Source organism: Asterias rubens, chromosome 17 (assembly GCF_902459465.1).
Source record: "Asterias rubens chromosome 17, eAstRub1.3, whole genome shotgun sequence".
Lineage (NCBI taxonomy): Eukaryota > Metazoa > Echinodermata > Asteroidea > Forcipulatida > Asteriidae > Asterias > Asterias rubens.
In genome coordinates this window covers 6,137,218-6,154,316 of record NC_047078.1, presented here as the reverse complement: position 1 = coordinate 6,154,316, position 17,099 = coordinate 6,137,218, and the positions used below count along the sequence as shown (strand labels likewise).

Here is a 17,099-nt window from a genome sequence, read left to right as displayed (position 1 = left end):
TTGAACCTCACTCGTGCGCACTAACTCTTTGGTTGGCAAACTGAATGAGCATCATACCTTTAATTTTTGTGTATGGGGGTGATGGTGCCGTGACGCATGTGCGTTTGTGCGTCTCTTTCGTGCCACATCTCTATTGCGTTTGCCAACCAAAAGTGTCTGATAGGCTAGGCACGAGTGATGGTATAGCATATTTCATGGTAAGGGACTATTTTGATTAACTACTTAATATGCATGTTTTGACGCACCGTGAAGTTTAAGTACAGCTGGGAAATATTTAAACAAACAAAAAATCAAAAAAGATGATTTTGAACTTGACACGATGACAATGGCCCATATTCATCTGCTTAATTAACGGCCGATGTTGTGCTCACTGTATGGCGATGCTAGTCGTAAGCACACGAAAAGGCATGCTAACCTTCCGGTGCTTACTGCACGGAAATGAATGACGTCACAATTCGTACTTTCTAATTATTTTGTTTGCTTCTGCTAAAGTAAGCACGAAAATGTGCTTACCATTAAGAAGCGCCGTGAAATTGGGCAGGCAGGCCGAATGAAACAAAATGGCCGTCCACAGGAAGGGGATATACAGTACTCACTACGCACATTCCCCTCCTTGACTGTCGTTGACGGTTGTTTCGTTGACGGTTGTTCCGCTGTTGTTGCTGAGGATGGCTGGCGTTATTGGATCAACTTTCCGTGGGCGTCCATTAAAATTATTGTCTGTTCACAAATCGATCGTGGTTGGGTTTTTTTTATTTATAGAAAGTCTGTTAATTTATTCTATTTCCTATGAAATCACTGGTATTACCGCCTCTTGTTAGTGAAACCATTGAAGAGTCTCGTGATGAAACTACCAGGAAATCCATCTAAGAGAACAACAAAAATAAACAAAGACAGGTATTAGTCTTTTTAAAAGAAATTCTCACTATTGGTAATTACTCAAAATAATTATTAGCATAAAACATTAATTGGTGACGAGTAAATGGGGAGCTGTTTATAGAATAATACACTTTGAGAAACACTTCCCTCTGAAGTAACGGAGTTTGTGAGAAAGAAGTAATTTTCCACGAATTTGATTTCGAGACTTCAGATTTAGAATTTGAGGTCTCAAAATCAAGCATAATTATGAAAGCACACAACTTCGTGTGACTAAGGTGATTTTTCGTTCATTCTTATCTTGCAACTTCGACCACCGATTGAGCTCAAATTTACACAGGTTTGTTTATCTATGTATATGTTGAGATACACCAAGTGAGGAGACTAGTCTTTGACAATTACCAATCATGTCCAGTGTATTTAATGATAATATTAATAATACTGGATTCTTAACTTATAACTCATATCCACACTCAGTGACGCTCAAGTCGCTTCAATCAACTCTCACCTTTTCCTGCAAGTTGTGAGAGCTATTAGTTTTTGAAGTATGAGACAAATTCCTTCATTACATAGTTACATGTAATGGTTTACAAGGTGCTGTGGTGCAATATGCAGCCAATCAACCAAGAACACTGGGGCAAACCCCTTCTCTTGCATTGGGTTCCTTTAAAGGCAGCGGACACTAATGGTAAATACTCAAAATAATTATTAGCATAAAACCTTTAATTGGTAATGAGATGGGGAGAGGTTGATGGTATGAAACAGTGTGAGAAACGGCTCCTTCTGAAGTGATGTAGTTTTCAAGAAAGAAGTAATTTTCCATTGATTTCGGGACCTCATATTTAGAATTTGAGGTCTCGAAATCAAGCAACTTCGTGTGATAAGGATTTTTATTTATTCATAGTAATCTCGCAACTTCGACGACCAATTGAGCTAAAATTTTCACAGGTTTGATATTTTGTGCTAATGTTGAGATACACCAAGTGAGAAGACTGGTTTTTGACAATTACCAAAGGTGTTCAGGGTCTTTAAGGTCCCTTTTTTTTCTCTGCCTTTTTTATTGGTTACTCCTTTATAAATTATCGGTTGAACTGTTTTTATGAAGTATGGAAATAAATGTGAGTTTGAACTAAATTGAAGTGCATTGCACGCGAAATAAGACCAACGGCTTTACGTCCCATCCGAAGGTTTGTTGCCATTACAAATTAATTATAGAAGACTTAAAAGATATTTCAAAGTTCATCCGTTTCGGGGTCAAACTATAGCTGTTAAATCAGAAAAATGATTCCTTGCAAACTATAATTATATTTGATGGTTAAAGGCACTGGATACGTTTGGTAATTGTCAAAGACCAGCATACTCACTTGGTGTATCTCTATATATATGCATAACATAACAAATCTGTGAAAATTTGGGCTCAATATTGGTCATCGTTGTTGCAAGGAAGTTGCCGCTTCTCGCAATGTTTTATACACTCAACAGCTCTCCATTGCTCGTTGCCAAGTAAGTTGTATGCTAACATACATTTTGAGTAATTACCAAGCATGTCAGGTGCCTTTTATAAAGAAGCGATGTGTTTAAATTGCAGTTTATAGAGTAACATTTTCGGGTATTAATAATTTACTGCATGGAAAGCAATACAATTGATAATTCTGTGCTAAGCGCACTGCAACAAAGTCAGTCTCCTTTCTGTTCCTGTTTAAAAATCAATTGTTAAAATGAAAACAAACAATGAAAAGAAAACAAACGAACAAACAAACGTGCAATGAGATGTAAATATGACATACATGATGCCTACCGGCCATGTTCGTCAATACCTTCATATTTGACCTTTGGCCTACACAGGAAGTGACGTTGGCGAGAGTCGTATTGGCATTTGGTTGGAATGGCGACTAAAAGACCGTCCAGTTCGTGAACCTCGTCGGGGCAGACGCACGTCTGGACGGTGTTTCTGTAGCGTCTACCGAGGCAGAACTCGTCTGGTTGACACTGTGAGAGAAAAACAAAATAGAAAATGCATAAAAATATAAGAGCCAAGATGGCGGCCAGCCAGGACGTTTTCTTAGTGACGTGGTAATAAATATTTCCAATGTTGACAATTAAACCGATCCACAGCAGCTATCTGTTTTTGTTTTGTATTTATGGCTTTCCATAGTTTTCCAACCTATGGTTGCCAAAAACGTAGTCCGTGACGTTAAATGTGAAATTTCTATAAGAGCTGCAATTCAAGATGGCCGCCAGCCAGAAGTTTTCTTCGTGGCGTTGTGATTATTGCGTGTTGTCATGTCGGGTGGCGATTTCTTTTGAGTAAGCGAGAATGTGTTCTAGTTTTGTACTCGTTTCGTAAACTGTGAATAGACCTTCAACTGTAAATATCACAGTGCCGCCATCTTGTTTATCTTCCGTACAAACTGAACCGAGGCCGGGTGGAAAAATAGTCAGGCACCTTGGTATTCAGGGAACCTGACAAAGGTTGCACCATTGACCACACGGCAGGTTCCTCTTAGAGAAATTGCAACTAAAGAGGTTTTTGTTGTCATTTTTTTTGCAAATGTTTGTCAGCACTTTTGTAAAAAGTTGAAATAATTGGTTACTTCCGGAAGTCTGTAGTGCGTAATAAAACTGTGTCATCGCCGCAGCTCTTTCATTCACTCAAATAAATTGAACAGACTGTCGTATTATCCCACGCATATTTAAAATGCCAATAGATCAGCCCAGAGCTGTAAATAGAGACGGGTCCAGAGAAGCGTTTCTTCCCCATGGTGAGTCAAGCCGCTCTCCGGTGTGAACCTAATCCCAGCGAAGAGTGAAATTTAACGCATCTATCACCAACCACCACTTTGGCGCCATTTTGTTTTTGTCGAGATGCGCAAGGTCGTTGATCTATCTTTAACATGATGTAAAAAACAACATTGGTCATTACCCAGAAAAGGGACGAGTGGGGTAATTTTGGGTTGGCATTGGGTTAGACTTCGGCTTTGGTTGATCTGTGTCTTTCAGCCTTATTAGCAAATGACGTCACAATGTGAAAAGTGTGACGTATAATGCTGGGTTTTCTGGGCGTGCAAAACTCTCAGTAGTAGAAGGCAATAATATGTTGTAGTTTCACTGCCGCCCGTCGCATTCACATGCATCACTGAATTTACTGTACAGAAATGTTTCAGTGAATGTTAAAAAACTATGTATAGGAAGCATGTAATTGAAACTTGGCGCAATTTCATGGCGCTGTTTAACAGTATATAGTTGGCTTACGGTGCTCTGTAAAAGACATGCAGTCGATTTCACAAAACTCTTCCAAACTTAAGACTAATCTTAGGACTTAGGTCGAGTCCCAACCCGGCACTGTAGCATGCAGACCTTAAGATTAATCCTAAGTTAGGACGAGTTACTCGTCCTAACTCGAGATAAGACGAGTCCTAACTCTTTGTGAAATCCACCCAATGGTTCCAAAGGACTTGTGTGCAAAATATTCTTCTCTGTGCCTTTTAAAATAGTGCATTTGTTTTAAAATGTACCTTTTTTGCTTGTCAACCTAAGAGTCTGTGGTTTAGGCTCCAATTATGTCATTTTGTTTGTGATGTCATGAGTTACATTGGTTCACCGTCCATTTAGTACATGAATGTTAAAATGTAGTTTGTATGATCATACAACTAAATAAAATTGATATGAAGTCAACTGATGGTGGCTTCAGAGTCTGCAATGAAAAATGTTGGCGCGCGTAAACCACACAATCAAAAGCTGCGCGCACAAAAATACTTCTTTAAAAAAAATTGTTTGACTCTTCTCCAAAAAAGAGAAGTATGCATATTATTCTTTGTTAAAACAAAATAATTATTAAGTACTATGATCAGTAAGTATTTTTTTTTTTTTCAAAAGCTTTATTCAAATAATGTAAACTGGAACCGTCTCCCGGTATCACATTGTGAATGTAATCTCTCGCTCTAGCTTTTTATTAAGACACAAACTGAAATATTCCTTAATCCACCAGCCGTTTTAATAACTCTTTGTAACCTACTTCACTGTAATGCTATTCTGTTTTACCATTACGCTATTATCCTAAAACCACACAAAAACCCTCTCCATCACTCAGCCAAATAAACACAACTAGATCTCTGCATATTTTCTTTCAAATACTTAAAATTCAAAACCCCCCCTCAGTATCAACATGATCTTCCCTTCAATTTTGTAACTAAACGATCATTTTCCCACATAATGCCTTGGGGGTGAGAAATATAGCCCGAGAGATGAACTAGTTGTGCATTGTGTTTCATCAGGGTTAATGCCATTTTACATACGGGTAGATTACGGCTAAGCTACGGGTCGGTCATCCTTGCCACCCACTGACACACCTCGTACTTTGTGGTCCAATTTTTTATTTCACACTGCCTGTCACTACATCTCAAGGTTTGTTCTCGTTCCTAGACAAACAGTTTGTTTATACTAACAAAACAGTTGCTGGCAGTGTAAGCACATCAAACAAATTGAAGGATAAGCTACAATATAATCCACAATATATAACTGACAAACCTGTAGAAGTTTGCGATCGATCGGCCATCTGGTTCACGAGAAAATGGTGAAAAACCGATACACATTATTTTTACATGACATCAATCGTACAAAAAATGAATAAAAATGCCCACTGAGCGATAATCTCCATCAATTTATTTCTCACCAAACATGACATTTCAGACATAAATATTTCAAGGGATGTTTTCTACTATCATCATCATTAGACAGTGAAAGTTTTATGTAAATCTGTGATCTTGACGATTGTTGTTCTTACCAATTCTGTAATATTCCTTTAAGTAACCATCCATTACTTTAAGAGTGTCATTGGTTGCGTGTATGTGGTCAACCACTGGGATATTAATAGAAATGAGTCTGTTCTAAAAAAAATTGTTCAAATTTAATTTGAAGAACTGAAACGCAAGCCGTGTGCAGACCACAAATCTCTATTTGTGCTATGGCGTGACAAATAAGTGATGATAACTAAGTGTTGATAGATCAAAGATTCCATTGCATTGTGCTCTACTGCATGCCATTTATAACACTCACACAACTTTGTGGAAAGTCCGTCTTTATTTTTCTTCTGGAATCATGCGACAAAACAAGACTCGATGACGTCTTAATATTTAAATACGGGGCGCCCTCTGTTGATTAATGGCTCTGTTTTTAAGATAGGCATAGGTTATAAGTTTATTATTACCACGTATGTGATCTTCGACGTAGGATGTACTCGATCTTGAGGAGTTAATGGATGATGTTTATGAGTGGAACTAGCGAGGCGTAATAACAGTTCATCTCTCATATGATTGAAGTTCAGTCCTAAGACTTGAAGGATGATGCTACAATATATTGAGGGTATTAACTATAAAACCCAGGTATTGATTGCAACAACCCACGCACTCCCAGGTCTCAGTTTCACTAAAGGGACGTGGCTGCCATCACTCTATCCTTCTTGTCAGTATAGAAGAAAACTTTGCAGTTGTAGGGAATTGTTTTCAAGTCCCACGCTAACCTTAATCAGTTCATTACACTGCCAAATAGCGATTGGCTAATTCAGTTGTTATAAAGTCCACGAAATGGACTGAAATGACTCGACCAGGACTTGAACCTGCACTATGTTTAACAACAGAGAGCACCCTGTGCTCTTAGCCACTCGGCCATGACACGCCAACTGAATCTCTTGATAAAATTTCCAAGCATAAATCGGCTGATGCATTTCCGTATGGTATCATGATAATGGGAGAGTTTGGAACGCTAGGTGGCAGCAGACTTACCAGCAGACTTACCAGGTAAATTTCCATTGTTTACGTAGTTCTGAGCATGCGCACATTACAAAGAACAATGGATTTTACCTGGTAAGTCTGCTGTCACCAAGCGTCCCAAAAGTCTCCTGTTATTGTTTACTGCTTACAAAGAATCGGCGCTCTACGAGAGCAGGAACCTTTGCGCTATCGTCAAGCGTATTTCACGGGTAAGCGGTGTTTATGTTTGCTAAAATTGTGTGCGTGTATACCCAGCGTTACTCAGCATACTCCGCTTACACATCTACGCAGAAATTCTGACTTTCACATTAAGAGAGTGGTGCTCGCAAGAGCATAAGGTGGCGGTTGGCAGAGCCATGAAATTTGGCCCTGATTGAAAAAAATGCACTCCGATTTTCAACTTGCAATACATGCATAACACCTTGAATATTAACCCCGGTGCAGTGAAAACTGGTTCCCCCGATTTAACGTGTTTTTACACCACGAGTCCCGTATATTTAGAGACACTAATGGGATGAATTAATCTCTCTCACACTTGACTGATCTGATGACGTGATGACACTTAAGAGCTTTATATAAGAAGCAGATCTAGAAAGAGAATCATGATGAGAGGAGATTTGCCCCACAGGAAATTTGATTTCAATTTACGGAGGGAATCTCGTTTTGGTTTTCAAGTGTTGGATGATCAAGTATAATTTAGTGGGTAGGGTGATTCAACCGTGTGCGTGTGTGTGGGCTTTTATCTATTGTCGTCATGAATACGAAGATTGTCTTTGTTTGTTGAGTCTATTTTCTACTGATAAGAATGCTTTTAATGGATAATACATTATTGGTTTTGAAAAAAAAAATCATTTATTCCTTGCAGCCCTAGAATTGTTATATCAACGACAAATAAATCAACCTGTTAAATGGACACGTTGCCTCGGATCGGGCGAGTTAATCTATGAAAGGCGTTTGTATAAACCGTTTGTTATAAAATGCATTATGGTTGGAAAGATGTTGTCAAAGTACAACATAATGTATCCACACAAAAATGTCTCGAAATTGCACGGTGTTCCTTATACGTCGTGAAACAACACGGTCGGCCATTTTGTGCAGTAAAATTTTTGACTCCACAAAATGGCAGACCGTATTGGTCTGACTCCATGGTCTGACCCAGAATCGATGTGCCATTTGAATGATCCCAAATGGGTAAAACTGACTCAGAATCCGAGATAAACTCGAGATAAATTTTCAAGTGAGGAGACTGGTCCTTGACAATATTACCAATAGTGTCATATGTCTTTGAAGCTTGGCGCCCTTCAAACGTTTCCCCCATAGACTTTAAGATTTCCAATGGGAGTGCCCTTTGCCAAATTAAAGACGACTTTTCCCATTTGAAAGTGTATGTAAAACCTTGTTTTTTAACCAGTTCTCTTGTTAGCCTGACCAAGATATGGATCAGGTCCCTAGACACGGAGTCGGGCTCAATTAGAGGTTTAAAATGTAAGACAGTCACACAGTTAACTTGACACTGATGCGTGACTATAAGCGAGTCCAATCAGCAAACTCCCCAACCGCAATCATATTTAACAGCATATAAATTATTCAACCTGCCAGTGATGAAATGACAAAATAATGACTCGTTTGTAACCCACACCTTGATGAGGCAGTAAGTCACCCATGAGTTAAAATTCAAAGCAAGATTTATTTCCACATTATCTTTTAGTGTCAAGGCCGAGTGGTTCGGAGCATTGAATTCAAGTTTATAGTGGTTAAGTCATCGGAGTGTGGGTTCGGATCCCAGGCGCCTGTTTTTCATTGAGCAAATTGATACTTTACTATAATTGCTTCTCTTCACCCAATGGTATCAATGGTCATCTGGGGTAGAGGTTGATATTGTGCATGCAAGGCATTGTGAACGCTACAGTTACCCGGGGATGTATACTCCCAGGGAGCTGAGAAAGATTAAAGGAATGTTATTGCCCAATAACCATGGGGCACTAAATGTAAAGCGCATTGATACGGTTATTGTAAATTACGCCAAACTGAGGCTGGAAGGAAAAGCAATAGTCGGACGAGCCCCTTTAGAAAATACCCCAATTGTTTGTATTGTACAATCAGGGGACTTAACCAAGATCTTTGAACACTCGCAATCTCAGTGATGCATGTGCTTTATAGTGCATAAACTCTTTGACTTCACTTTTCCTTCTTGAATCCGAAAATGGCCCTAAAAGGACACCAATATCAAATATATATTTTTGCAAATCATCTCAGCCCCAAAAATGTCAACTTTGCTCTGATTTCTTGGGAGCCAACTGATTGAAATTGCGACGTCTATGTTTGGATGCGTATATTTTCCCCATCAACTTCTACGGCGCTGTCTGTCACTCGTGGCCCCTTTTACCTCTCTCTTCAATCTTTCAGGAAGTACTTAGATAGATGAAAAGTTGTCATCTACTGTCTGAGGAGAAATCTAACCCCAATGTTGCCCGTATTCATGAACTGGTGCCCTAATTACCTTCAAGATCAGTAAAAGTAGGTTTTAAAGGCAGTGGACACTATTGGTAATTACTCAAAATAATTATCATCATAAAACCTTACTTGGTAACCAGTAATGGGGAGAGGTTGATAGTATAAAACGTTTTGAGAAACGGCTCCCTCTGAAATAATGTAGTTTTCGAGAAAGATCTTTCAAGAATTTGATTTCGGGACCTCAGATTTAGAATTTGAGGTCTCGAAATGAAGCATCTGAAAGCACACAACTTCGTGTGACATGGGTGTTTTTTCTTTAATTATTATCTCGCAACTTCGACGACCGATTGAGCTCAAATTTTCACAGGTTTGCTACTTTGTACATATTATGTTGAGATACACCAAATAAATGAAATGAAATGAAAAGAATTGTCAAGCGCCAGGGTTCTGTTTTAAAGACTTGTTGTTCCTGGCTTTATTTGCAGCAAATTTTCAGGTCTCATAATTCAAACATATCCCAAAATACCTTCCACGAAAATACTAAATGTTAAAGCGCCTTGGGCTTCACTGAGTGACGAATATGCGCGGATATGCGTTTATAACTGGGATAATACTGATTTCTGCTTAGCATACAATTGTTAGGCAATATTTTCCGCTTAAACGGCGCCATGAAATTGGACCACGTTCTTCTAAGAACCAACAATACTCAAAAGAGACTTACACGTGTTTTTTCGTAAACTTCACCTAATTTTACTTCCACCATGCAAATGAATTGCTAAAATGCAAAACTATAACTGTTGACGGACGTGGTAGTATTTCTACAAAGCAAAAAAACATTATAGTTTTTGATTGATTGTGATTTTTTGTATTGTTTTTTTTTTACAGATTAATCATATTATACGTTTTTCCTTTTCAAATGCATTATTTGCCCTTTATAGACATTTATTCTCGTCATCCCTCCTTCCCGTTTAACAAGACCCCTTCCTAAATATAGCTTATAGCCTGGCTCCTTACCCAGTTTGATGTTACAAAGCAAACGCTCGTAAACATCCATAGAGATCAGTCAGTGGTCTAGCACCTGCCTCACACCTGCACCTAAATCAATCAGTGTCCATCTTGGATTCAATGTAAACCGATCTTGCGCTAATTATTTGATTCGCATTGATACTGCATTGATCTATCATCACATGCTAGTTACGTGCTTAACGCTCTCAGGTATCATATTGCACTGGTCCATTACAAACCAGTATGGATGTACATCAAGTGAAAACATAGATGTCCTTTTATAATGCACCGGGTATTTTTTTTTTAGCGAGTATTCTCTCCGTCTGGGGCAGGATTTTGTATTAAAGGTTACTATAGATTTGTAAGTTCTGTAATGGAATAGTTCCTGATTAACGGCCATGCGTAGGTTTTGGCTTTGAGCTACGTCACTTGGATTCAAATTCTTACAGACCTCCTTGCTTACGTCAAACTTTCAAACAGCGCTCTCACCGAGGCAAATAGAGGCAGCTCATTGGTGCGTAAAAACGTACACGTGACCGCCAGCGTACCAGAAGCGTACCAATGACAGTGCATGATACGTTTGCCCAGCCCAGCGCCTTTGGTTAAAGCAAGGCGCTGGGGACGAGCGAAACGCAGATTTGCCTCATTTGGTATCAGAACAGACGCTTTTGCTTCAGAGAGGGCGCTTTTTAAAATGATGTGACGTCATCCAAGGGGTCATTGATCTCTAATTATGGAAATCAATGCAATTTCGTAAAGATGGCAGAATTTACACTTTGTGACGTCAAGTGGAAATTGTATCTCCAGGAAAATGTTTCAATTCCAGTAATTATCAACAAATTAAATTAAAACAACAACCTGATGAGCTTCTTTTTTTTTTTTTTTTTTAAAGGTGTCAGGTTTACCATAACTAAGCGCTGAGTCAGTGGTGGTTTTAAAGGTGACTTTATTTTCGTCAGAAATATTTTATCATCGCGTAGGTACGCCACATGTACTGATTCGCCTGGAAACAAAGACACATTACAACCATCCCCTGGCGATCTTTTCATTGCGTAACCGCAGACCTCCCCAGTCATAAATTGTGGTTAGATTTTAAGTTCAATGTATTGTGCTGTGTCCGAAGAACATAATATAGCTTTAACAAAAGTCAGCTGACTCACGATAACTGACACAAAACGGGTCCTTGTCGCCCCAGGGTCTAGCCCAATTAGGGATATTGATGTCCTCAAAGGTACTAGATCATTATACATCCCGAAATGGGTGCGATTCCTGGAAGGGGCAGAAGTTAATACGAGCTTCAATCATGATTTGCCCCAAAGCTCTTGATCTAGTGCCTGATTACAACAAACTCACAATCTAGAAATTGCCAAGTTTGCTTTGCCCAGATATGACAAATAATCCCAAGGTATTGAAAGCAGTTGTGTGTAGCCTGAAAATGTGACATCACAGTTAAAGGATCGTTATTACGCCAGACAGGACCCAACTTCATAGAGCTGCTTAAGCACAAATAGCTATGCATGATTAAATTATGCTTACCAGAATAAGAATGCAATCTAAACTTCCATTTCACATGTACACTATGTTGTGTACACTTATAAGTGCTATTTAAGAAGCCACTACTATTAAACTTCCTAAAACTATTAAACTTCATTTGTGGAAGTGTTGTGGCCGAGCGGACAAGAGCACCGAATTCAAACTCTGGTGTTTCTGATCAGTTGTGACACTTGTGTCCTTAAGCAAGACACTTAACCATTGATTCGTCCTTCAGATGGGACGTAAAGCCGTTGGTCCCATGTGTCGTGTAACGCATGTAAAAGAACCCAGTGCACTTTTCAAAAAGAGAAGGGGGTTCGCCCCGGTGTTCCTGGCTGTGGCTGCTGTATGCGCCAGAGCACCTTGTAAACCCTTATAATGTGCTAAATAATTGGGTCTCAACATTCATCACTGCAATTACCTATCTTTCTGAAAGTTTGAAAATACTCTGCGCCTTGAATACCTTGTTTTGTAGATACGTACGCTACATAAGACTTCGATATTATTATTATTATTAAAACGAAATCTTTAAACAAACTAACCGCCATGAACAGGCAAATAATTAAACGAGACACCTTAAAAAGTTTGACCTTTCAAGTGAAATCAGGTGGAAAATTAGTTCCATCTTACATCTGCTCACTTTAACATGGTATAATGTCAAAGGTCTATACCTCACTGGATGATAATTGGAATATTTTCTTAATTGATTGAAGGTTCTCGTGACCACGCCATGTCCAAAATTCACTTTCGTTTTTGACGTTACTCTAAAGTTGCCTTACAGGGAGGTGTGCACTTATATGTATACACATTTAAACCGTGGACCTATAACTAAAGGACAATAGAGTCCATGGTTCGGGAAAGGTCCACAGTTGGAAAAGGTGTACAAAAACATCACATGTTTACAAAAGAGCCACAGAATTTGGACTTCCTGCAGGCATGATGATTTGTACACAGCCTAATGGAAGAAAGCATCAAATCTTAAATTTCATGGAGATTGCACTGTCTAATTCCTATCATTCCTATCAACCTAAACTTGATATGTTGAAAGGGGGCACATCTCGAAACTTTTCCAGCTTTTACTTTCATAACTTTTGGATTAATGTGGAAATTATGAAACAAAATGTCATCGTTCCCATAAGACCCGTGCAGTATCTTGCCTGCCAGAATACCCAAAGAATGCACAGGGTCACACTTTATACAAAGTTCACATGGTCTATAAACGAAAGAGGGACAGCAGGAGGTCCACGTGGTTGCAGGCGTATCAAGCTTGTAAGAGTTGCTTCATATACCCGCACTGGGATGAGCTGGGCTGACGTTTGAAACAACATTTGAAAAACAATCTTTCAAACCTATATAAAGATAACAATTACATTAAACTGTTTATTGGTAAAAAAAAATAAAATAAAAAAAATTAAAAAAAAAAGTATTAGCTAAAAAAAACAAAAGTTTTGAAAAAATAACAGTAACTTTCAAAGAATAAGAATGGTGTTAATAATGAAATTCAACGGATCTGTATTGGTGGAAAATCAACGGATCTTTATTGGTGGAAAAGACAAACAGTTTTAACACACCGTGACAAACCGATCACAAAAAAAATGCTTAAGCTGTCGCACGTCATCCCATTACCGACTTGAAGTATCCTGTTTCCCTAATGGTTATTTACAGGTGTTTATAAACGTCGCTGACTTTATATATACCGGACTTAAAAATAGCGAGACTGCTCAAGTATTTGTTTAACCATTACAGCCGAGTTATAACCCAGATCGATGATGTAATGAGATATTGTTTATGGTGCAAAACATCCTGTGTATGGCTTAGAGATAAATACAAGTTGTCTGTTTTGGGCGCTCAAACCGAATTCACTGCCAATTAAGAATTGTTATAAGACGAGCACAGACGAGGAACTGTAAGCAGAGACACAATACCAGCTTAAAGGCACTAGACACTATTGGTAATTACTCAAAATAATTGTTAGAATAACAAAAGAATTGGAAACGAGCAATGGAGAGCTGTTGATAGTATAAAACAATGTGAGAAACGGCTCCATCTGAGGTAACCGTAGTTTTAGATTAGAGAAAGAAATTCTCGCTCAAATATTAAAAGACTTCAGGCATTATATTGATACATTTCACAATGTGCGGCGCTCATTACAAGCGCCTATCCTGTGTTCGCCATTTTGGGAGTAAAATAAACTAAAGGGAAATGACCAATGTATGGAGGTGTGGCCCGCGTCGTGCAAGTATCCTGTTTCTGACTGGTCCAATTACCTCATACAGTTTCGTTATCCTTATTGTGGAGAGCGCGTCACGTGGGGTGTTTAAACGTTTGATAATGACCGGCGTTTATAACCGGTTGTGAGCGGATACCGCGCTAGTCTTGGTGCAAGACGTTTCTTGTTACGGGAGATGCGGGCGCTGTCGGTGAGTTGGCCGCGCTTTGTGTGAATGGAAATACGAGAACGTATTGCATCAAGACTATACGCGCACGAACGGAACCGGAAACTGTCGGAAATAGGCGTTTCAGTCATAACAATGCAACAAGCACGTCGGAAACGATAAGTTTTACAGAGTTTCTTACTTTATTACGCATTTTAACCAAAAAGGCACTTATGAATGGGAATAACAGAGTAGTGACTCGTTCTTTAACGGCTGTTTAAAACTTTGCAGGGTTTAAGTCCCTCGCGTCGGCTCGGGCCTTTATCACACGGCAACGACCCTGCCTGTTTTAAACAGCCGTGAAAGAACTCGTCGCTACACTACACTTTTATTCCCTTAATAAGCACCATGCTACCATTTAAATAAATAAAAAATCAACACACACTTTCATTGACGAAGTACCCATCTTCACTTATAATCAGCCCGCAATAACAGAGTATTACGTTTGTCAGAAAGGAGTTATCAGCTAAAGCGTCACGGGATCTTGTGTAACTCCCACCAGCCTTAGCTTAGCAACACTCTGGCTACTCTACTTCAACTAATAACAAATTTAAACAACTTTGGTCCGACCTGGTAAAACTTTGCTACAATTAAATACAACTATAAATGCATACTTACGATTGCGTCCGCAGAACTTGCACGTATGAATGCCGCTAGACAGACTGTAACACACATAACTGTTAGAACACACTGGACTTTTACTTCCATCGTTGTATTGTTACTGATATCTTCCTTTAAAGTTCCAGTTCAAATAATGTTTTTGCCGCGTAAAATAACCTTTCGGCGAAGTCGTCTGCTAATAATTGTCTTGGTTGGTTTGGTCGGTATCTCTTGACGTTTTGTCTGACGACGCTGGTGAAAAGAGCTGAATGTGAAGCTGGTGAAAATGATGAGTTGCTAAAATAACCTTTCGGTGAATTTCGTGTGCTATTTGTCTTGGTGGTTTGGTCGGTATCTCTTGACGTTTTGTCTGATGAGGTTGGCTAAAAAAATGAGTGTGAACAAAGATCAGTCGTTGAATTGAATCAGATTCATTTTGAGTCCAAGATAGCACGCAGGAAGTTTTTTTTCTAGAAGCGAGACGATGTGTTGAGTGTCACCCTCGTACCCGCACGTCCATTCACACGGACTATTAACTAACCCGCCAGCAGAGGAACATAAAACGAAATGATCTCTCAACCACATCTATGAGGTCCCTTTATATACCCGTCGTCACTGGTCATTGATGACGTCACAGGGTTCCCTCCTCCCCCATCATCCCCAAGTGATTAATGTTACAGTCACGTGACGGCACGTGGATAGGATTTTCGCAACCTTGTGTCCATCCATCACTTTCATTGGTTCAAGTACGTGGTGTGTACTTTTGAGCAGGATTTATTAATGCCTAGGTGCTTCGACCATGAAGGCACACGCGTGGCTAGGCTGTAAAAGGAGTGTTGGCAGACTGTAAGTAGTATAGATTTGCTGCAAGCAACATTTCATTTGGGGAAATGCTTACACGCGTAATGTCCTGTCGTTCACTCATTACTGATTGACTCCTTGCAGTCAACTCGAACATATTATTACTGCTCTAAATTAAAACCTTTATGGATCAGTCATACCTGATATTCATAGTGACAGATACTTCCAGTTACTGAAAAAGAGCCTGCCTTTTTCTGTCATTTGAGCCTTGGTTCTGTAATAGAGTTTTCCTTTTGTTAAAAAGATTGTGACCAAAATTAATTTTCTGTACGATGAGCTGAAATATCTCTTATGATCATTGTTGGTTTGTTTCTCAAAATGACAACTCATGTTTGAATATTTGTGTAAAGGCTGTCTGTTTTTGCTTTGCACTGTGGGTTTTCCATAGTTTTATTGGCAAAAACTCGGGTTGGACGTTTCAATCATGAGTTGGTTTCTAGGGTGAAATGAGCCACATAGCTTTGATAGTATTCGAACCCTCAACCTTGTAAGTCCTGTGGTCTAATTACGGGACCACGGTGGCTCCGGCCATGGTCAGGTGGTCGTCTGACCATGATCAGGTGGCCGTAGTTTGACCATCACTCAGGTGGCCGAGGACCGACCACAGACTAATGACCCTGATCTTCCAAGGCTTTGGTCACAGCCATGAGACTTGCTGAGACGTAACCATGGCTTTTCCTCGAAATACTTCAAGATTAATATCCGGACTTTCAGTCCAATCATTTCACCATGGTCCTGCATGGTTTTCAAAATGTCATAATACAACAATAAACATGAGATCAACAGTATGGTGGCTATATTCCGTGAGAACACCATGGTTAAAAGTTCATGGATTTTACATAGGGCCACTTCCTTGGCAGGATTTGAAACCAAAACATTCCACAGTATATTGGTAGAGGACAACATTTTGAAAAGTAAGTTTTGTAATCAGAAATCACCGTTATTAAGTTGCTTTAAATAATTTACTATTGTGTTGCCGTGCCTTGAAGGTATATTGCGCACGCGCAGCTGTCGGTTGAATGTAACATAACTATAAGAATATTTAATACACCTTCATTATTTAATAAATTTATGTGTTTTTAAAACCAATATACACCGTCTACTATTTCAATATCAAATTCCTCTCTTCAGTTAACATTCCCACATGAAAAAGGTATTGCCCCACGCCACAAACATAGAACAGTCTCTTTTATTTTCACTTTTGACGCTGAAGACAAGAACATTCTTTGTGCCCACTGGAACAGTTTTCTTATTAACCCTTCGACCCCCAACTTTAAAACTCCTACATAATTTTGGGGAACCCACTCGTACCCTGAAGGCTCTTGAACATACACAGCGTATAGAAGGGGGATGATTGTGTCAAAGGGCATGTCGCCTTAAAGACACTGGACACTATTGGTAATTGTCAAAGACTCTTCTCACTTGGTGTATCCCAACATATGCATAAAAGAACAAACCAGTGAAAATTTGAGCTCAATTGGTCTTCGAAGTTGCCAGGTAATAATGAAAGAAAAAACATCCTTTTCACACGCAGTTGTGTGCTTTCAGGTGCTTGATTTCGAGACCT

The 17,099-nt window shown here is 39.2% G+C and overlaps 1 protein-coding gene across 3 annotated transcripts; it reads right to left on the bottom strand.

Annotated features, from left to right (window-relative positions):
* Positions 1 to 251: 251 nt before the first annotated feature.
* LOC117301308 lies at positions 252 to 15,244 on the bottom strand. Of its 3 annotated transcripts, none has more exons than XR_004520283.1 (3): positions 14,690 to 15,244; positions 2,664 to 2,865; positions 252 to 866 (listed from the first exon to the last, which is right to left on the bottom strand). XR_004520283.1 is itself a non-coding variant. In XM_033785201.1 (3 exons), exons 1-3 carry the CDS (start codon positions 14,777 to 14,779, stop codon positions 851 to 853), a joined length of 297 nt encoding a protein of 98 aa, XP_033641092.1. In that variant the 5' UTR covers positions 14,780 to 15,244; the 3' UTR covers positions 252 to 850. The 3 variants fall into 3 exon arrangements, 2 of the variants coding, with proteins under 2 accessions (XP_033641092.1, XP_033641091.1); XM_033785201.1 differs by having other exon boundaries at positions 2,675 to 2,865; XM_033785200.1 differs by having other exon boundaries at positions 2,694 to 2,865.
* Between the last annotated feature and the right edge of the window lie 1,855 nt (positions 15,245 to 17,099).

Coding starts and splice junctions, on each gene's coding strand:
- LOC117301308 (XM_033785200.1), bottom strand. CDS start 14,779: ATGGAAGTAAAAGTCCAGTGTGTTCTAACAGTTATGTGTGTTACAGTC. Junction 2,866..14,689: donor CAAGTTCTGCGGACGCAATC/GTAAGTATGCAT, acceptor TTTCTCTCACAG/TGTCAACCAGACGAGTTCTG. Junction 867..2,693: donor GCCAAAGGTCAAATATGAAG/GTATTGACGAAC, acceptor TTGTTCTCTTAG/ATGGATTTCCTGGTAGTTTC.